This window comes from Harpia harpyja, chromosome 3 (genome assembly GCF_026419915.1).
Source record: "Harpia harpyja isolate bHarHar1 chromosome 3, bHarHar1 primary haplotype, whole genome shotgun sequence".
Taxonomy (NCBI): Eukaryota; Metazoa; Chordata; class Aves; order Accipitriformes; family Accipitridae; genus Harpia; species Harpia harpyja.
This window is the reverse complement of record NC_068942.1, coordinates 40,943,264-40,966,186: the sequence shown is the minus strand read 5'-3', so window position 1 is coordinate 40,966,186 and position 22,923 is coordinate 40,943,264. Positions and strand designations below refer to the sequence as shown.

Here is a 22,923-nt window from a genome sequence, read left to right as displayed (position 1 = left end):
ACTGATACCACAGAGTGACCACCATTGTGAATCATGCTGCCACATAAAATTATTAGTATTTTTTAAGCCTTGTGTAATAATACATCATCTCCCATGGCTGTGTGATCAAGGCTACAGAAAACTGAAAACAGAATCAGTATGGAAATTTCAGCAAGTTTGCTCTCCTTTATTGAAGGCTACACTAGGGATATCACCTTTGTAAAGTATAGTGATGTATACTTTGTAGCAATGTAGCCTTTAGTAAAGTATATAGTGAGCTATAGGTATATATCCACATACAAAAAAGGGCATATATACACATAAAAAAGTGTGTATATATAGTACATATATTTTAGTGTCTACATACACACACATGTATGCAATACTGCCTGTAGAATCTTCCAGGTTTTTTAAGAAGAATGAAACCATGCAGGATCCTCCCCTGTAAAACCACTCTCAAGTATTCCCAAGTCTCCCATCACCTTCCATTCACATCATGAGGGGTCCTACAAATTGTTGGTAGTATAGATTCTGTGTAGAAAGAGGTATAAACTTCTAAACTACTCATTTGCAGAGAAGCTGACACCTCTTCCTGTACTATGAGGTATCGAGATACTACTGCTGAAGCAAAGAAAAGTGATGCTCAGGTTATTAGCTATCGCTGCTAGATCTGAACAGAAAAGCATCCTTACTTCTACAAGTTGCTATGCACACTTCCATGTTATCTACTACGCACACTCCCATGTTACCTACTATCTCTATGCTTGTAAAAAGTCATGTCTTTTGAAAAAGAAAGAGAAGAGCAAGGAGAGTGACCTTAGATGAGAAATTACTAGCCTTAGAGAACAATCTCACTCTTCTTTCAAAGATATTTTTAACATGTGCCAACTTTAAGACACCATTCTTCTCTGCCCAAGGAAGCAGCTCTGATCTCTGGCAAGTTCTGTATTTGGAAAGGAGATAAGTAGGTTATTCTACTACTACTAACTTCTGGAGTTTCTTGCAGCTTTCCTTTGGAGCTGCTATGAATCTGTATTGTGCCATGACAGTTTTTGTTATGAGTATAAAGAGCAGCAGAGAGGTAAAACAGATTCTCATCTGACCTTGAAAGTATGGTACTGGCACTGGCAGAAACTTAAGGAAATACTGTTACTCTCTGTGCATGAAGTCCATAAAATCCTTATTTGTTCCATCTTGTAAATATTCTCCTACGAAGCAAGACTTGTTAGCACTGGGACCAGGTAGAGTACAGAGAAAATGAACTGTCTTTACCAAGAAAGCAGTGCATCACTTTGAACTTGACAGGCTGGTCAGGAGCTACATGTCACCACTCTCCCCAACACAGCAGGAGAATGAAAGTCAGGAAACACCACGTCCCTGGGACCTTGGTGCGGTCCAACCAAATACTGCTTGCAGTCAAGATCCACAACACATATGCAGGGGCTACTGAAATTGTGACTGAGTTAAGACTACATTGCATTTCAGCATAGGTATTTCAACAGCTTTCAAATGCTGCACGTGAACAGATGCAGCTTTGTTTCATGTCTGTCGAGTGGCTCTACATGCTTACGGAAACTTAAGAAATCCAAGTTCTACTGTATAAATTCTCACTTGAAGAATGTCACTTATGCAAACAGCCAGCAATTTTTCAACAAATCTCCTCACACTTGCTTTACTTGTTACAGACTTTGTCAAGCTCCAGTTTTAATGAACAGGAGCAACTTTTTGGATGCGTTTTTTTTTATCAAGTAATTTTGTTCTTAAGACAACAGATGCATCCAAGTTGCCTTTAAGTCAATTCTGTAATTGACACCAAAAAGCACAAGGCCACAGAAAGGCAGGAAAATCAAAAACACAACTGAAGATTTCCAAATTTTCTAGAAGTCCTTAATTGCTATGCCAGGGTTCACAGAGTGAACTAGAGGAGGTACTAGAGGACCCAGAGTGACGAAATTCCAAGAATTCCTCAGCAGAGAAGAACATACACTTGAATCTGAAATTAAAAGTCTGCTAACTGATAAGAGTTTAGGGAAAGGAAAGCAAAAGAAAAGAAATTGGAAGATATAAAAATTCTACCACCTCTCCAGACACAGACCTTCTGTTGAGCTACACTAGGTAATGTAAACATGTAGCATAGCTGCTTCCACAGCCTTTTTTTAATCCTCCCCAGGTCCTGACGAGAGAATGAAAAGCATCATAAAGCCAGAGGAAAAAAAAAAAATGGCCGAACAAAAAATACTCAAACAAAAATACTATTTAAATTACAGAACTACACACCATTATGTTGAAAATATTACATGTGCAAGAGGTACAGGGTTACATGATTTTAACATGTCACATTTTATGACAACATAGTTGTATTTCATTATACATAGAACACTTCTCATTCTTGCCTGCTCTCCTGGGTCATCCATAAAGCCTCCTTGATGTTGGAAGCCCCCTGATATTTTCTCTAGCTTTTCCATTTTATACAGTATCATTGCTGTGATTCTACATGCAAGAGATGCATACTGTTTTTCTTCAGTGGGCAGGACTACTCTGTCTAAACTACATTTGCACTTCATTACACTGCAGGGAAGGGGGACATGCGGGGTAGTTCAAAAGATGCTACAATCCAGGGGTGGGGGAAGAAGGAAATTAGCTTACTGTAGAAACACTATCACAATAAAGCTTTTGAGTGCTGACAAGTTACACTGGGGTAACCAAAGGGTTGATAGTAATTACCCAGCTAGAGCTGTTCTCATGGTGGAACTTTCTACATGCTATTATACTAGAAAAATGGTATTCAAAACCCGACCCATGAAAGAAAATAGAAGTGAAAACTCTTCACTGTCCACCAAGAACTTCATATCTTTAAGTTTACAAATCCTGAATGTGGGCATATGTAAAACAAAAAACATTACTTTTCTCATTCTTGCATCTAACAACAAAGGGAAAAATGCTCAGGATGGTAAATCTTTCCTCTCTACCTGCAAATTTCTAAGAACAGGAAAAATATCACAATTGTGAAGATCATCAGAAATAAGTTCACTGAAGTTCTGCCATACGAACAGCTATTCCTATGTCAGTACTGCCAACCCATCATAGGCTGAAGCCTATTCATAGCCTAGCATGACTTCTTGTCGGGGTGCAAAACTTTTAAAATGCTTGTGGAAGCCCTACCTTTCTATCATCAGTCTTTCCACAGGTCCTGGAGTTACAAAACTTCTAAATGCCTTTGAGCTTGTAAAAGTAAAATACCTTAAGGAATGGAGACACAAGAATAGCAATCCCACACTACAACAGAAGTTCCAAAGTTGCTACACAAATGTCAGCAATTTTCCCTCTCTGCATTTCAACACCTGTTTCTAAGCACTCTCCTCTTACTTTTATCTGTCTGTTCCCAACAGCCTACACCCCTATTGCTGGTTCCTAAAGAGCAATTTGCCTGATAGCAGAGGGTCCTCAGCAACGGTGCTGAGAAAGAAAGAGGGCAGATGACAACAGATGTCATTAGACATTACCCAAGCAAATGCCTCATTTCTGGATCTGCCTTCTATGCTACAATGTCTGCAGGTTTCACACATGGTCTGTACCAAAACATGCGAGAGACTATTAGAACTTAAATCGTCCACAAAATATGTCATTTGCACTTTTTATTAAACTTACAATGTTATAGTAATTCATAATAGTTCCTTAGCATTTTGATGTTCGGCTCAGAAAAAGAATGATTGAAAAACACATTTTAACAACATTTAAAGTAAAATAACTTGCCAGAAACAGAAGCTATGTTTAGACTACTAAGTTAAATGGGACCATGGGACTCTATCTGTAGCATTAAAATACTAGAACAACCCCTGGCATGGTTTTGGTTTAAGCCAACAAGCACTCATGTGAACAACTCACAGACACAGTCTGTGACTTAGCCCAGGCCAAGCAGTCATTCTCAACAGAAATTTTGCATGCAATCATCATGCCTTGGAGATCAAGAGTTTAACATCATGCCCCAGACCATCACACTTGAATTTGTTCAGACAACAGGTCCTGATATTGATTAGTTTGCTTATATAGATATTCTCAGAAGGTTTCATTTATATCACCAAATCCACAATCATCAACTCTCCTAAGCTTCTCTTGATGCAATTCAGGGTAGGAAATGCAAAAGGGCAAAGATACCATCTCAGGAAGCTTCTCTCTTTTTGTTGAATACAGGAGTCTACAAGAGTCTCTTAAGTACACAAAGTTAGCACAAGATAAGAAGGTAATCTGAAGAGCATCGATATGCAAAATTAAGAACAATGAAGTCGTTACTGCAATGAGAACCAGCGTGGGGAAATGTACTAAAAAAGAAACAGTAATAGCTACTACAGGTAAGTAGCAATCATCCCAACTCTCACTGGAGTTTTCTGGGGTTTTTAATGGCTATTTACTAAGCAACTAAAACCAGTCCATATTCCAAACCAGTAGTGAAAGAACTATCATTAGTATTTCCACTAAACAAAAGTATTAGCAGACATGCGTGCTCACTTCACTTCTATGTTCCCACTAGCTTAATGAAACAGATGAATGTCCGCTAGTAGTCTGTTTATATGATCTGACTTCATCCAGTCTGACAAACAATACCAGTGCAGCCTGTCTTGTAAGCACTACGCTGATAAGAGTACATTCCACTGAAAAATAACAGACACTTACATATTTAAATCTAAAACTGAATTCTCCATCAGGCATTGACATGCTAACTTAACTTGCAGGCAGCACAGACTAACAAACCAAGAACTCACCCAAATTCCAGACAGTTTTTTACAGTCCTCTGAGATCTCATTCCTCAGCTTTACTGCTCTAGAACCAAAGCTAGTTTACTCATGGTTGTGTGAGCTTATGGTGAAGGCATACCCTTATAGGACTTGCCAAACCAAACCAGGTCAAAACCTGCATAGTAAGTTTCTTCCAAAACAAACATTTCTTATAATCTCTAATAATTATTGTTTTTGTTTAATCATCCTTTTGCAGGACAAAAGAAAACACATCTTTAAAACATCAACCCTGATAACAAGCTACTCTGTGACCTAGACATTATATTACCCATTGGCTTACCAACAGATTCCCAAGACTACCTTGTCTGGAAAGTTTATCTGGCATCAGGCACGAATTAACCATGGTTCTCAAAACTTGATGATAACTCTGCTGAAGTTATTGAAGGATACAGGAGTTATCAAACTGTCACTATCCGACTCAAGACAAGACAGCAACAGCTCAGTTTTCAGCTTGAAAGAACTTCCAAAAATTACATCTGCTTTCAGTTTCCTCACCTTCATGCAGCTGAGATGCTATCATCTTGCCTGAGAATAGCGAGCTACATTATGAACTGATCAGTCAATTCTTCTGGCATTTATTAAATAGATTCTCTAAAAGCCACAGTTGCCAACTCAATTGAGTTACTCTGGATATGGTTAGAAGAAAAAGAAGGCTAATTTGGTTTTCAACCGTGAGAGGACTACATTAATACAAAAGGGCTAAAAGAACTGTATACTTTCAAATTCCTGAAGACACTAACATAATCTCCCCTATTTTTAACTTGTTTGTTCCCCAATTCTTCTCCAGTTTAACCTTTCTCTTTCCACTTTTATCTCAAGAAAAGGCTACCTTATTATGTCTATTTGACTGAGTCGCAAAATCACAACTTCATAAATTTTAAGTAACGATGCACTGTTTCTTAAGTTACATAATGATATATAAAAAGTACATCAAGGAGTTACACATGGGATTGTTTTAATTTGGGGGTGAAATTTGATGGAAATTCTACAAGCATTAAAATCTAAACGTATCTTAACTATACTAACCACAATGTTTTACACTTAGTCTGTGACTTCCGCAGCAATTTGTTTTCTATCGAATACAGAACTACAGCTTTCACACACTACTTAAATGTATTACTAAATTTCAAGAGGAATCTAAGGAGAGATTCACATTCCTTCCAGAAATAAATGTTAACCAAGGGCTACAAAAATTAGGTAGAAGGAAACAGCTTAAAATAACAGAAATATTAGATTGGCTACTGCATTTAGGATCGTAAGTTGTATTACAAGGAACCAAGTTGCTTGAGTAAAATACTGGAGGAAGACAACATGCAACGGTTGTATCACAGCTTGTTCAATGTAACTCCTGTTCTCTGAAAAACAGACAATTTCTAAAAGGCCACTACAAAGCTACCTATTAAAAAAGCATGCAACTAAAAAGAAATAAAAGACATTTCCACTTGGAACCCCGATCTAGACTTTCTAAAGAAACTGAAGTCCAGAACACAAACATCATACCGTGTCTTTCAAATCCATGGGTTGTGACGTTAGTTGGTCAATTAAAAAAAAAAAAAAAAAAAAAGCCTTCATAAATAGTTAAATGCTTACCACTTTTTCAACATCTACTTCCTCTTCACTTGGGAAGTCAGAAGTACCATCTAGCATCTCATCAGCAGAATCATCAGTTTTTTCATCCTCTTCATCCTCATCATCATCTTCCTCTTCTTCCTCTTCCATATCATCAGTGGTTATATCAATAGTGGGCATGTAACCCTTTTTGTGATGCCTGGGTTCCTGTGGCTTCTGTTCTGGTGTCAGGAGGTCACTCTTCTCAGATGTATCAGCTTTGTTGTCTGCCTCGCTTTTATTTTCTAAAGTGGGTACAATGCTAGATATTTTGCTCCAAGAACTGTTGACATGTGTTACAATATCATGACCTATTTTCATTTCTTCCTGAGAATCAAAAGCATCTTGTTCTTTGTTGTTACTGCCTTCCTGCCTAGCTATGTTTGCTTTGCCTTCCTCAGTATCGACTGTATGCTCTTCTCCTGAAGCATTATCCTGCTCTTTTGCAGAACTGGTTTCAGACTTGCTTCCTTTTTTCTCTCTTATGCTTTCTGCTTCTGTAGTGCCCTTGTACTCCTTCCTTTCCCGATCTGGCTGCACAGCATCACCCCGGCAGTCTTGTTTGTTCTGAGACAGTTCAGTCCCTCTCTGTTCCTTCTTGTTCTCCAGCTGTGTATCTTGCTCTTGTTGACTCTGCAACTGCCCAGAACTTGCCTTGTTGTCCTCCTTCATCCGTGTCTGTGCATCTCCTTTCTGCTCTTTTACTCGATTCTCTTCCTGTTGAGCGTGTATTTGTTCCTTCCCGTGGTTCTGCAGCTGTGCAGTCTTCTGATTCTCAAGACTCTGTGGATGTGCATTATCCAGAGGAGCAACCAGAGACTGATCTGATGACCCACAAACAGTTTCAGAGTTAGCTGAAACAGCCTCCACTACAGTTTCAGAACTGACAGAATCCTCTTTCTCCTCAGAAGCCCCTTGTTCTTCCTCATCATTTGGCTTCTCACTGATGTACGAATGGTCAGACGATACAACATCTGCAGAAACATCATGCTGAGAAGAAAAGCTATCATCACAGGAACTCTCTAGCACCTTTGAGTCCTTCTCCACCACCTCCAATGCAGCGGGATTTCTATCAGGTGCAATTGTGCCAGATGCTGACTCTTGAACATTATTTGACTGGTTAACTGACAACTCATTTTCTTCTTGTTTCCTGTCTGACACTGTGACCTCGGACTCTGTAACTTCAACATCATCTGAGCGCGAAGCCTTCCCATTCTCCTTCTGCTGAGCAGCACCCGAGTCCTCTTTCTTGCATATTTTCCTGTAATCCTTCTTCATCTGAAGAGATGCAAAATGGTGAAGAATGGAGTTTGGCACAGTTTTCTGTCCTGGGAGCTGAAGTAAAGCAAAACTACCAGATTGTAAAGGTATGAGGTTAGCAGTGGTAGCTGGCAGACCACCTGAGCTGCAGGTTATTTTAGACTCGGAGGCTGTTTGATTTGTCACGCTGCTAGCAGCAGAAGGAGAGATCCTCAGAGTCAGAGTGCCTGCCTGTGACACAAAACTTGTTACTGAAGGAAGAAGAGAAGATGCTTGAGTGGCTAAGTTAGATGTAGGGGATAACTTGGGTACTGCAGTTTGTACAGCTGAATTTGTGGCAGGAGAAGTGGAAGACACAGAGGAAGTGGGAGACACAGGTGACTCAGGAGGCTTAGAAGGTGCAGGCAAGCGGATTCCTACAACAGATCCTGTGAAGAAAACAAAACATCGACTAATACTTCCTCAAAGCACTTTTTTTCATTTTACTATTCGATGCTGTACTAGAAGTAGCCAGCATTCTCAAGGATCAGAATGTAATTAGGCATTTGACCAAAAGTTCTCAGTGAAAGAGCTGGTAATGCATAAAGACATATAAACTGCTGAATTTTTATATGGAACACCCCAATAAAATACATGAGGTGGCTACTCTAAAACTACAAATCTAATGGTAAGTTCTAGCATTAAGCTTTTTAATCAAAAAAGGCATTGCATTTAGTTAAAGTCCTCTGCGTTTTACCTTCCCATTAATTGGAAAACAGGAAAATGGGAATTTTATAGAAAAAAAAGAATGAAAAGAATATTTAATTTAAAAATCCTTTTTTTTTTCCCTCAGAAAAAACTTCCCCCGAGAAAAACTATGACAAGATTACACAATTGTACCACAATCTTTTTCACCTTAATGAACTCTTCTGCAGCGTTTCAGAACTCCATAAAACAAAGAGGAAAAATACTACCACGGGCAACTAGTTTCTCTTGTACAGCAAAAGCCCCAAACCAGAAAGGAATTCAAGGAACTTTTTGAGTGATTCTTTACTACACCTCATGCTCAAACCTCTACTAAGGCACAGGATTATTTTCTCTCCTCCCCACAGTTTTGTGATCTACTGTGCTTGCTCTCGCCTCTCTTTTCCACATCACTCTGTCTCCCTCTCCTCAAGATGCTTCTTTATAAAAGGAGGACAGAAGAAAAATTCTACTGGAAAGTAGAGAGGCATTTAAAGTATATTTTGTTTATAAACATGTTTTATTTACAAATATGTACAACAGGATGCTCAACAAGCATCCTACCTATTTTCTGTCAGATACCTGCAATTTCTAACTCCTCCAACCCTGTCTTCAATTATGCACTAGAGAAACAGCTGAAAATCAAACTCATTTTTCTTCTCACACTCTAAGGAGGAAAAAACCCAGCAGTTTTGTACTGTAGTGTAACATTTGATCTGAATATCTGCTGTAAAAGCACTAACAAACCTGCAAACCAAACAAAAACAGAGCAGCACATCCAATGAGACACAGGAACAGCTCATTCTTTTTAAGAGAATCTCCAATAAGAATTATTTTTGAATCGCCAGATCAACAGAATTTCTTTCAAGTTATGATAGTACAATGGACATGGCTCCACTGCCACACACACAAAGGCGCTTTTAACTTGCGGCACAGAACTCCCAGATTTTGGTGACTTAGCTATTAACAGCACTTTCTGTATTTTAGATCCATGATATTTAAGTTGCATTACATCTGAATAACTACACTATTAATTACCTAAGAATTATTTGGTCTAATTACCAAATTAGAGTCTGTTCAATTACTTCCAGCAGGGGAAAGGAGCATCACACAGACATTTATTACATTGTTAATTTCTGGGCAACACATTGGTCAGTCAAGAAAGACACACTGGACTTTGTACCTGGATTGCGGAACATCACTGGCTGCACACTGGGTTGGGCACCTGCAGCTCGAAACTGATGCAGAGGGACAAGCTGAATTATCTGCCCATTAGGATGTCTGAACAGGTTCACAGCACCAGGGCTCCTGAGAGGCTGAAGAATCATCCTCTGCCTCTGAGCAAGCTGCGCATTGTTTAGTGGTCGCAAAGCAGGAGATGCCTGATGCACTGGAATCAGCAACAATCGAGGTCCTACACGTTTCTCTGTTCCAGGAGACATCTTCTGGGGAGTCTTACTTACAGCTTGTGGAGCAGCATCTTCTGAAACATTTAAAAAGCTACATAAAAATCAGCTTAAGAGAACAGCCTACAAATCAAGCATTATCCTTAATAAAAACAAGCACAAATATTTTGGAAACAACTGGATCTCTTTAAATTTGTTTGAAAGCATTTCTTCTCTTTTTATTCACAGAACACACATAGAACCAACCAGGCCAGAGCAGTCTTTTTCATGCAGTTCCATTGATATTTTTCAACCATGACTCAGAAGATTTCCACGTTAATGACGAGAGAGTAACTCCATACCTACTGCTTGGACTCTATGCCATGCATGAAATTCTAGCAATCATAGTTGTGCTATACTTTTCTATGGGCCAAGAAATTATGTGAGACTTCCAGCTCATTTCATAGCAGTCACTGACCAGATAGCTACATTTTTTTCCTCCTCTACCAGCTCAGGCTGGAATAAAACAAGCAACTTAAGAGATTATGTTTCTTATCCATTTTGGAAAGAAGGGTGAGGCAAGTGAATCTATATTTAAATTGGGTTCTACAGTTGCAGACTGTATTCCAGCTATGAAGGAGGCAGAATAAAAAAGGAAGTGTTTGCAGTAATAGCCCAAAGCACCTATGCCTTACCTCTTTTTGGATTCAGTGAAGGACTTGAATTAACTCCTGACAGAATAATCGGAACAGAGCCAGCAGAAGAAGTTGGTGTAGTCACCACAGATGTAGCTGTTGTTAGTACAACTGTAGAAATGGATGTTGTGACAACAGGACAAGTAACAGTTGGTGTTGTTACTACAGTTTTAGGGAATGACATGGTTGCTACTGGTGCAACAATCCCTGTTGCTTTTGCCATGTTCACAGTGGCAGTAGGAGTGGTGGATGAGGGAGCAGTACAGGTGTTAATTCCAGGTGTTGCAGGAGCAGCTGTGACTGTAATTGCAGGAGGAGAGCAGGCAGGTTCATTAGCTCTCGTTTGGCTAGGAGTGGTCACAGTAGATGCTACCACACTGGTACTTTCCACAATAACTGGAGAAGTGGTGGTGGCTGTAGTGACCCCAAGAGAGACTGTGCATTGAGCTGGAGGTGGCCTTGACGGAACCACGGGAGCGGCAACCATTATTGGGGTAGGCTTGATACTGAACTTCTGTGGCCCTGACAGAGGCTGGCGCGTGTTTGCTGCAGGAATCTTCTGCTGTAGAGCTCCGGCTTTGTTCATCACAAACTGTGCGAACATACCACCAGGTGAGGGTCGGGCAGCTGCAAATAAAAACTTGCAGGTCAAAATTTTAATAGATTTCCTCTTTGCCTTTCATGAGGTGCTACAATTGTAATTTCAGCATGAATTTGAGCCTCCATTTTCTTTGTACCTTGTAATTAAATTGAAACCTTTATGACAGTCCTGAACATGCCTTACATATTAGAAATACATCTGCTTTATTCCACTTCTATAGCTTTTTGTTGCATTTCTTCCTGGCCGCACAAAAGAATCAGATCTTGAGGGGTTGTTCTTTATCATGAAACTATGAACAGACAATTCTAATTACAGTACAGGAAAACAAACACCTAAGTGAAATAATGGGCTCAAACTATTTTCTATATCTCAAATTCTTCCTGTAACAGTTTGTGTGATCTTCCTCTTTTCACTGCTTCTTGGTTTCCATCCCCCTTCTACTGTACCCATATCTTACGCAGTCATAGGGGAAAGGGGCGGGAGGGAGACAGAATTTGCCATGTCCCCTTCTCATTGCAGTGACATTCATGCAACTGAGGACTGGATGGGACAAATGTAACCAATGGGAAGTAATCGCTATTGGGAAGATCCTTCCCCTCATCCCTTGCTCTCCAAGGGATCAGAATACTGCATCTACATCCCTCCAGATGCCTACAGATGAGTACAACAGCATAGAGATCATGAGCAAACCCGACTTAAATATTGTGGTTATTTATGCATATAGCATTTTTAATCCAGAATATGCCAGAACACTTACATCATATACGCAACAATCACTTCACCCATCAATGAAATGCAGCCAGCTCTTTAATATTGCATAAACACACAAAACAAGAAGTTTTATTACAGGACAAGAAAAACAACACACCCACTTACATGGCAATGAAAATTTAGGCAGAAAGAAACAAAACAATCAATTGGAAATTAAAGTTTTGCCAGGACACAGGTAACATCCTTTTCTCTTGTAAAGCTTCTTCAGATCTTTAATTAACGTGTGGGAATATGTGGATGGGCACTAGATATTTTGATTTTTTTTTTTTTTTTTTTTTTAAAACGCATGCAAACTGTAATAGTTAAAGGCAACTTCCTCTCTTGCCATGCTGGGGTAACCATTTCAGTACCAACTCAGACACAAGTACCACACACTTCTTCCGATACTCTTTTTTTTTTTTTTTTTTTTTTTTTACTCAAAGTGCTGACTAAGTCCAACCCTGTTTAGCTTGTGAAATCCAATGAGATTACAGGCTGGTGTGGTTATTGGCTGCACACCTGTTGTTTTGCTAATCCAGATTTGGACCATCTTGTCTTTCACTGCTGCTTCAAGCACCTCTGGTGGTCACAAGAATTCTAATTATAAGTGCAACATTATCAGAAAAACTAACAGCGAAGAACCACAGATTAGAGTGATCCTTTACTCATTTTAAGTTAAATCGATGTTTGATGAAAAGCAATTAAACATCATAGTAAGGAAACTCTCAAAACAAAGATCCAAGCTTAACATTCAGCGTGTCTCCATCCACTCTTCCTTGTCTCTTGAAAATATGCTCTAGTAGCATTAATAAAATAACTAATAGTCAACATCTGTAATCTTATTCTGAAGTCAAAATAAAATGTTCTGCTTTAAAGAGGTTATTTATTGCAGAGGCAGTTTAGGTAGGCAATGCAGCCAAAGGCAGCATGCACTGTTGCACAGAAATCAACAGCAATGCTGTACACTCGCTTTTTACTTCAGCTTCACGCAATTTAAAACACAGTAATAAGTTCCAACCTACCTATCTGTCTCTGTGCTGGGACATGGGTTTTCAGAGTCGTCACAGTGGGGGTTGAAGTAGTGCTGGTGGAAGATGTAGTTTTGGGAGTTGATGTTGTGGGCACCTGGACTGATGGTGTCCCAGAAGCAGCTGCTTTAGCATTGGATGCTACCTTGGAGATCACAGTACTGAGGGTTGAGATATCAAGTACTGTGGGTCGCAGCCTGCCTGTGATATAAGCTGCTAGCCGATTGGCGGGATGTAATGCCCCCATCTGTCCCAAAAGCAGTTTGGCCTGAGGATACCTTTTATCATTAACCTGAAAAAAGTGGAAAAGGGAAATTTTGTGAAAAGAATGCTAATTCACCACCTCTGGAGAGGCGTTTTCATTCCATGGGACTTCCAAGTGTCCTTTTCAAAAAAGCATTGCAATTCAGAATGGGAACTCCTAATTTCCCTACTGCCCAGGAGAACTTCAAACAACTCTGTTATATCTTTATAATACAGATTTAAGATGCTACTCAGACTCTCACACAGAACCACAGAGTCCAAAGGAGCATGTGAAATCACTGAAATTAGTTAGAGTGAAGCTAGCATTTATTTTTCCTGTCCCTTACTTATGCTACAGGCCTGAATAAAAATGGGTTCCCAAACTCGAGGTCAATTTTGGATAAAATTCTCAAACCTAATTAACACCTAGCATCACAGAAGAAAGAATACTTATGTCATATACATTGGGACAAAACTCTAAAGAGCTTGTAAAAGCTTTATCAGCTTTTTTCTTATCTGTGCTGCCATTTGATACTGTAATTAAGGTATGATGAGTTGACTAACTTCAAATTTAGAGTTGTAGTGGTAACTGACAGCATGGGAGAGAAAAAACAGAACATCTTTCCGAATGTCAGGCTTTATGCCTAGTGGTCAACAGGAAGTTTTGGTAGTCTTGCATTTTACTTTCAGGTTGCTTGATAATACCTTCTAAAAGCCAAATACATTTAACACACCGCTAAATAAGGTCTTGACTCTTTTTACTGATCAACTTCTATTAAAAATAAGAAATCTCCCCCTACATTTTTCCTCTCTGCTAGCTTCTCTTTCTGAGGGTGCCATATCTGCAAAGTGTCATGAAAATAAATTTTACTCTCATTTTCTAATTCATATGCCTTCCCGGAAAGTGGTATTACTATAACCACAAATACCTTTGACTAAAAAATATCTTCATCCTAGCCATACAGTTCCTACCACCAATTCATAATACCAAGTTAGCTGCATGAAACTGCAGGGAAAGGGCTCACTTTGAACTTAGGATTATGAAGTCCCTTGATGAACAACATATATTCTGCAGAGAGGACATAGGCTATTAGTGAAGACTTAACGGTGAGCTGTAGCAAAAAGCCATTTAATGTTTACAGTTTCAGTTTAAAGTTTTGTCCCAGTGTACACTTCCTTGGAAAATATTCTTTTTGTGGCCTCTAACAGCCGTTCCTTTAGAAGTATTATCTGTCATGCATCTGCAGGGAGTGTTCCAAAGCACCAAAAAGATCTTGAGAGACATTCTGTACTTGGGCCACCAAGACCCAAATGGCCTAAAGCACAAGCTAAACCATCAGATTTCCTGTTATTGAGTCAATCTTGAAAGGGACAAGCTTATGGAGAGGCAGGAATGCCACCAGGTGCTAAAATCCTTGTCTGGACAGGCAAAAGACTAGGTAGACAAATTAAAAAGTGTTCTCCCCTTCAAGGAGTTCTGGGATACTGGATGAAACTGAATCTCATCTCCACAGTAAAGGCAGAGGGACCCACCTGAATCAAGCCTGAGGGGCTCATATTAGCATTGCGTTTGTAGACGACCAGCGTTCCTGCAGGAGAAACCCCTGCATAAAAAGGCAAGCCTTTGCCCCCATGCAACTTCTCCTGCAGTTTGTCCAATGTGTCTGCCCGCAAGAACTTTAGATTTTCTGGGTTTTTGTGTGACGGCACTCCGCTATCAGGAGTCTCCAAGACAGGTATCTCGGACTTCTCGTCCTTGTCCTGGCAGGACGGCACTGAAATTTTCACTCTGGAGGAGTAGACAGGAGGGTGGTTCTCATCCTGGGCCTTGTGTTCCGAAGCCATTTCAATAATGAAGCTACCCACTTTGAGGCACTGTGGCGCGTTACTGTTGATACGCTGTGATAAGATGGTCAAGATCTTATTGTGATCTTCCTCCAAGTTGCAGTCAGAGATAATCTCGATAAGTTTGGTTGGTCCACCTGGAGTAGTATGATGAACATAGGAGGTGGAGGAAGAGTCCCCCTCACTACGAGAAGACCACCAGCTTTTCTCTGAGAAAGAATTGAAATAGGTTTCTGCAATACTATGGCATTTTAATCACCTGGATATTCAAACAGTTTTATTCTGCCCACACCTCCACCCTTGTCTCAGCTGCAAGGCAATAACAAGAAAAAGAACTGTTCAAAGCATGACTTCCCCTTGCAGAGCTTCACAAGCAAGCAAAAACTTACTGCAAAACTAATGTAACTATTTCTCACAGTTCATTCCCTGCAGCCATACCATCTCGGGTTGTATCCATTGCATCACAAGCTAAACAAAGCTGGGTTGTTTCAGTACATGGATGAAAGATCTCCAAGCAACACCAACATGCAGTAGAAAGCATCGCTGGTTATTCAAGAGATGGCGCTTTTCTCTTGGAGTCAGAAAAGGACCAGTGTCCTATAATGGCATGAGGAGCAAACATGCCGCTAGCAGAACTGTCTTTTGCAGAAGATGTGTAACAGAAGCATGACCTTTTGTTGTCATTAGAGATCCAACGCCACTTTTTGCAAAACTGTAAGGATGTTGAGCCCTGTGTCCTGGCCATTTTAATTTCACCTACCAATTCACCAGCATTTTCAACTAGTTGTATTATTTTTCCATTTCCAACCTTAAATGGAGAGTGTGCTGTTGTATACATTAAACAGTGAAAAAATTCAGCTCAAAAAGGCAGCTGTATTTCATTAGTGGATGACACAATGCCTCAAGTATATGTCTCATTTTAAAGTTCATAACATGATTTGGGCCACTTCAGACTGCAGGAGTACACAGATGTCTAGCCTACTTCTTTATGAACTAGAAACTCAAACCCAGTATATATAATGTAGCAGAACTTCAATTCAACCTTTCAACTTGAACTAGAAGAATTCAACATCAAACAGCTCCAAATAAAAGTATAGGTGCTTCCTTGTCCCATACGGTTCTAGGTGGAGAACACGAGGATCCCATCCTCACAGTACCACTTGGATATTTATTAATTCTTCAGTAACTACAAAGTAATAGTATGGAAAAAAAGACAGGGGGGAACCAGACAAACCAAAACCAGTGGTCTCCATTCCTTCCCAAGTATCTAATTATAACTCTTGCAGACAAGTGTGCTGTGCAGTATTATCTTTTATTGCTAAACGAGCTACTGTAATACTGGTCATTTTAACCTTAGAGCAACAGCAAGTATTGGATATTTAATCTGCTGTATCTCCCATGTGACACACACACAATTACTTAAGAAAACAGGAAACTGTAAGCACATCATAAGATTTTTATTGACAACCGTAATAACTCCCCCAGCAAATGGACTTTTGTTTCATCAATAGCTGCAACTTTTTAAAAAAATAAAGCCAACACAAAAACCCCACAAAAATGTGGAACTACCAAGAGGTCGAATTATACTCAATACTCAGCTCTTACCTCCTGATTTATCAGTGTCTTTGTCTACCTCACAGGTTGCTTTCTCAGGAGACTGAAGCTCTGGTTCATGCTCCTGCAGGAGAAAAGAAATGCAAGAAAAATTCTCATCCTGTGTATCTCTCTTCCACACTAAAAATCACATCACAAAATAACCTAGTTCATCATACTGTCACCCTGAATCATAAAATATATGCTAACTTTGACAATATTACAATTTTCATCTTAGAACAGCTCTCTAAACAATGAACATTTAAGCCTTACATGATAATGTACTTGACAGCCAGGAATTTCCACAGATAAGACAATTTCTATCACAGTAATAGGGTAAGTTTACCAGCACTACTAGGTGATTTAGGCTCCAGGCTCCACAGCCCTATCACCATCAAATATAAGTCAAGCCCTCATGTCGCATAGAGGTTTCTGGAGAAAAACTTACTTCAACATTTTCAATATTTCTGCCTGTTCTATGATACATGCTAGTTACAGTGTGACTTCTTACCTTTATACTAGAACTCTGTGAATCCCTTTTGTCTTTCTGTTGCTTTTTCTCCTCTCTCCTGCGTTCATATGCTCGGACCCTTGCACAAGTCATCAGACTTTCAAAGTACAAATAGACAGGATCCTTGTCCTCCTCTCGAATCTAACAAAAAAAAAAAAGGGGGGGGGGGAGAAGAAAACCTCTCCATTCTAGATGCTTATCAGATTTATGAAACAGTTTTCCTTTCTAACAACACTTCAACATTAATGCTTCAATAGTAAATGTCAAAAGAAAGGTCTAGCATGCATTTAAAGCTGAATCTGTCCTCTTAGTATCACACAGCTCAGTCTACATCTTGTTTCCAAGTTACATATTCAGGGCAGGGGGAGGGGGGGGGAGCAGAACACCACCACCTGCCCCCAAAACCCAAACCCATTCAGATACTCTTCTAAGTGGGGAAACAAGTCCTAAGAGTCATGCATTGTTTAACATTATCTGCTATACATTAAATAGCAACTCTGCTATGTTTGTTCTTCAGACATAACTAGACTCAGCTCTACTGCTTTTCTTCCTCTACTGTTGTTGTTGCTTTTGTTAGATACTAAGGTGAGGGGAGAGGCAAAGGCAGGTTCTTCCCACATTGGTAGTGAAACCTCAAAAAAACAAAAAAAGACTCCAGCTCTACACTGAATACTGTGTGTCTGTATCCCAATTTTTTTGCAAATAATTCATTACTTAGATAGGCTACATTATGCAGCTAATAACTTATACAAACATTACAGGACCAGCAATCATTTTGCCAAAAATAGCATATATTATTCCATTTTTTTAAATGAGGCTATTAGTGAATCGTGATCACCCTTCACCATCTGCGTGCTGCTACACTAAATTCTCAACAGAAGACAGACATAGTTAAAGACTTATATACGGTCAATTCATCCTAGCTTATTAACATACCTAGGGACAGTCAATCTTAGGCTTTCATCTCAAATTTCATCTAAAATGGCCTAGCACAGGAGCTTTTGGCAGTGGTTGTTTTAATTTTCAACACAAAGGAAAACAAACGCATCTCTTCTACTTTCTTACCACTGGATTGGGTTTAGGAGTATACACTCTGCCTGGTTTCATTCCACTGGAAGATCTATGCTTACTAGAAAGCAAGACTTCTGGGTTGGGCAGTACCGTGGATTTAACTGGTTCAATAACAGATGGTGTTGGGATGTAAATTGGCTCTGGATCTATTTCACCTTCTACTTTCACCCACAATGGACAATTCCTAACAGGCTGTTCTGGCTCTGAATCACAGATAGCTGAAAAAAGAAGAAAAAACAAAACCAACTTACTTATAAATGAAACACCATCTAACATAGCAGTAACAGATTTTTTTTTTGTTTGAGCCTGAGGTCTAGCCATGCAGCAAGCACTAGGTCATACTGCTGGAAAATACTACTGGTTGTTTTTCTGGTCTCAAATTCTAGCCAAAAGTGACTGGGATTTGTCCACAAGAAAGAGGAAATGAAAATAAAAATGATTCTACACTAATTACTGTTTCTCACTTGTACTGTGATAGCAGATACAAAAAAACACTGAAGAATTAGTGATCTTCATTGATGCTGTATACTTAAAAATTACAAAACCTCCCCAAAACCCCAGACTTTATACCACAGCTCTATGGAAGAATTCCTTTATTCTAGTGGAACACCAGATAACACTATGTTCATTTTTAGCTATTGCTAAAAGTACTACTAGCAAGAAACTGAAAGTGTAATTTAATTTCATGGTCAATTTTTACCAATTTGGTTTTTCTGAGCATACCTTAGGGCAGATCTGAAACTACCGTAAATCACTATTTCCACTGAAGTCAATGAACTATACAGCAACTGAAAATACACCTCTAGATACTCACTTGATAAGAGAGAAAGAAAACAGCACTATGACAATGAAGATTACCAACAGCAATAGCAGTTATTATCTCATATCCTGAGTCTTTAAAGATACTTGGAGAGTTGAGCAAGAGTTTAAATTATCAAAAAGAAACTCCAGCTATTTGATCACAATAAACAACTAAGTAGTGCCCAAAATGCTGATCAGATACATAAGAGCTAAAAAACAGGGAAAAGGTGTTATTCCCTGCTAGTCAGCTATATGAAAGCAGATGTTGCAGACATCTCTTGGAATTCACTCCCAATTTCTGGATTTAAAAATGGCATCACTACTACATCCTAATAAAAATGCCCACCAAGACAGCTGGTTTCTGCAAAGTTGCAATTAATCACTTTTGCCCAGCAATACTCACTGTATTCCACCTTTTTTCTCCTCTTCTTATCTTTCTGCTTCAACTCATCTTCCTCCCCATCACCCTCTTCTTCCACATCTTCATCCTCTTGCTGTTCTTCTGGTGTTCCATAGAACACAAGATTTCCACGCACAGCCTTTTTCATTATTTTCTTATGTTTTGATCCTCCCTTCACCAGCAACACTCTTCTCTTCAAGCAAGTACAACCAAACATACAGTCTGGCCTGCGGCAGTGGGTAGGCTGACGTTTCTCCAGCGCTAGACTGGCACATATGCAACCCAGCCGACAGAAATCATTATTGCAAGGAGGTGCTCGTCGTCTTATTATTTTGTGGATAGGTTTGTTTTTGAGAGAAGCCTAAGAAAAGTTTTAAAGAAATATATGCTTCAAATTTTAGTAACAGGAAATTTCAGTAAGCACATGCAAAATTGCTATTCAAAGTTCATTTAGAAGAACCCCTCCAATTACATGGTCTACATATGAAAACTTGTCATCTATACTGAAAAAAACCAGAATAGAAGAGATTTTGCATTTGAAGTCTTCTGAGAGGCAATTTGAGGCAGCTAAACCATCTTGGTAGTAAGAGGATATAAAGAAAGCAAAAGAGGAAAAGAAGTTATCATGTGACAACCAAGTTACATGACCATGATTTTTTTGCAGTTAGTTCAACTGAAAAAGAAAAAGCAACAAATAGTAAGGAAATGCAGTTACTGAATAGCAATTGTATTAACCAGAATTTTTAATGGTGAAAATTTGAGGTAACTCAAGTTATTAATGATTCATATCAACACGCTATTATCACAATTAGTTTTTTCACATACTGCTAAGTCAGTACTCCTCAACGTTCACTACAGACTACACCACAAATAATGCTCCTTAGCAGCTTCAGTCTTATTTTCTGTGTCTATATGCAACATCAGTAAGCAGACAGATTTAGAAAAGCAACAGTACAGAAAGGAAAGAAATGATTATGGATCTACCTGAGCTGTAAGGAGGGTTGCCAGAGATATGTCTGCTCGTTCTTCTGTAATATAGGTCCGTGGTTTGCCATCCCAGAGAGCACAGTCTTCTAAGTCCATTAACTTCACTTGTGATTTAGACAAACCTGGTGGACGAGCTGCTTGTTGCTGTTGTGGTGCTTGGCGCAAACTAATCTGTTTTGGAAGTATGTTTTCATCCAGAGCTGGCACCATGAAACTATCTGCTTGGTTAGCCAAACTGCTATTTGAGACAGACTTTGCAGCCTTTTCCCCTGATGCTGAAGAGTTCTGTTTCTGCTTTGCAGAAAAAGGTGAAGGTAGTATAGGCTTGTAAGATGATTTTACTCTGTTTGTAGATGTCTGTCTGTTTTGAGTCTTTGTCTTCCTAGAGGCAGATGACAGAGGAACAGCCTTGAACGTATAAGATGTTGATGGAATTATGGTGGACTGCTTCTTTAAAACACTGTCGAGTGTTCGCACATAGCTAGTGCTCTTAGTGGGAAGCTGATATACCACAGGAGAAGTGGGAGTGCTAGAAGACAATCCCATACTTGTTTCCATCAATTTCCCTTCATTTTCCAGGTACTCATCCAGCTTGTCACTACAGAACGCTGAGCGATTCTTCAAGGAACCTTCTGAACTGCCGCCTAAATAAATAAAAAGCACTTTAGCTCCTGGGAAAATGTACTGACAAAATTTATAATAATTAAAAAATATAGAAGAGGTAAATACCTCTCTAAAAATATATATACAATTCTTTTAGAAGAGTACAACACAGGCACGCCAAATATAATCCACTCTGAAACACAACCAGCTGTCTGAACAACTGTTTTTGTGGAGATTTTTCGTGTATATTCATTCACAAAAAACAGTAAGCCTTCAACAGGCCATGCTTCTACTCAACTTACTTTGTTTGTCCTGAATATCTAGCCTACCTGCTACACTACAATACATCTGGAATACCCCAACACAACATTGTATGAAAGTGCAGAAGGTACAGCATAAATATTTAATCTAAAGATAAAACTGGCAAATTGCCAAATATCCATTCCTCCCTTAGGCAGGGCAGAGTAATCAAGTATGTAAGGAATATCTACTCTAACTGGACTTAAAAATACACCGTTATAAATGAAAATTACCCTAGTTCATTAGGGTCCCTGGGGCAACATAATACTGGAATTACCATACTTCCAAGTAAACTCAAAACTGACGAACAAAACCAAAATTATTACAGCTTTGATCTGTTTTACACAGAAGGCTTGAGTGAAAAACACATGTATTTTTTTCTTACTCAGAGTAAGTTTCTCTTTTCTCTTATAAACCTCCATTCTGAGCATGGAAGCAGGACCAAAAAATTCTTTACTCATGACAGTTTCAATATAAAAAAATAAATCTCTCCTTAAGACACACACAATTACCAAATTGCAAGATCTATGGAAGATCAAGAAAAAGGCCATGTGTTGGAAATATGTACACTGATCTTTTTCTGGTTTTTTGGGGGGGGAGGGGGGTGGGGGGTGGTTGTTTTTTGGGTTTTTTTTTTTTACCTTCATTTCTAGAAGCACCATGAAGCTTTCCTCGCCAGCCTTTGATTTTCGTGAAATCATTTGTCTTTCCTGTCCTGGAAACAAAAGGAAATCCGGTATCTGGAAAAGAAGAAAGCTAGCCTCAGTTTATGAGCCAAGCTTGACTGTATGAATGTCCTAGCAAACTCTGCTTATTCCTTTTCAGGGACAGATGAACTGTAGTAAATCAAACAGCTGAATAAAAAGACTTGATTTTTTTTTTTTTTTTTTTTTAAATTAACAAAATACTTAACAAAGCCAAGCTTCCTGTAAAGTTCTGCTGTATGGCCATGCGTCTGCTACCCATGCAAAAGATGTCTTCTCCTGTATTTTCAGTTTTAGTCTCCTTAGCAATGGTGCAAGCAGTTGATTCCAAACCTCAAATGGGTGAATCAGCTAGTTAGCAGGCTAAAATGGAACAGGCAGGTTTTGAGCTGATACTACAACTTCTCTCAGCAAGGAAAGTAATCTGAGTCTCTCCTCTCAATTGGGCCAATGACTTTTATAAGACCTGTAGAAACTTCATTTAATGTTTGCTGTTCTGTCAAATTCAGCTGAGTATCAATTAGGCTAGAGACAGGGAATAATCACAGAAGGCAAACAGCGACATCTCTGTCAAGTTATCCATCAGCTCTGGGAGCTAAGTTGGAATGTAAAAATACTAATAGGGATCTGTGTGGCTGTTTTACATATTGCTAAGGCTAGAAATAATAGCGTTTTGACACTGAGCTGACTGAGGCCTTCTGAATTGAATCTGCCTCTTTTGCAGTGTAAACAAAGCTGAGATACAACGTCTGCCTCTTTACCAGCTCCCAAAAGCAGCAGATTAAGAAAGGTACAGTAATCAGAACATTAAAGTAGGAAGAAGAGGTTAAGTAGGAGAAAGATAAGCACCCCTATACTTTGTCCAACCAGTTTATTATTAAAAACAATATCTACCAACAGTATTAGAATCATAGTTGCAGTATAATGAGAAATGCACTTGGTTGAATAGCAAATAAGTTTAAAAAAAGCACAATCGGTCAGCACTTTTGTAATAAATAATTATCATGAAGTTATAGGTTAGCCCCCAAGTGGCACCTCAAGCT

At 39.1% G+C, this 22,923-nt stretch overlaps 1 protein-coding gene across 10 annotated transcripts in view; it reads right to left on the bottom strand.

Moving 5' to 3' along the window:
• MGA (MAX dimerization protein MGA) overlaps window positions 1–22,923 on the bottom strand; it is a 65,434-nt gene that overhangs the window by 15,751 nt on the left and 26,760 nt on the right. For 7 of the 10 annotated variants that reach the window (XM_052782159.1, XM_052782160.1, XM_052782151.1 and 4 more), the window contains exons 7-17: window positions 21,818–21,916; window positions 20,271–20,917; window positions 19,290–19,647; window positions 18,080–18,303; window positions 17,015–17,155; window positions 16,516–16,588; window positions 14,599–15,119; window positions 12,817–13,114; window positions 10,444–11,070; window positions 9,547–9,846; window positions 6,363–8,068 (exon numbers count right to left, since the gene is read on the bottom strand). In XM_052782159.1, coding sequence (XP_052638119.1) covers window positions 6,363–8,068; window positions 9,547–9,846; window positions 10,444–11,070; window positions 12,817–13,114; window positions 14,599–15,119; window positions 16,516–16,588; window positions 17,015–17,155; window positions 18,080–18,303; window positions 19,290–19,647; window positions 20,271–20,917; window positions 21,818–21,916 — 4,994 coding nt within the window. The remainder of the gene's footprint in view (window positions 1–6,362; window positions 8,069–9,546; window positions 9,847–10,443; window positions 11,071–12,816; window positions 13,115–14,598; window positions 15,120–16,515; window positions 16,589–17,014; window positions 17,156–18,079; window positions 18,304–19,289; window positions 19,648–20,270; window positions 20,918–21,817; window positions 21,917–22,923) is intronic. The other 3 variants (XM_052782153.1, XM_052782155.1, XM_052782158.1) reach the window with 3 other exon arrangements.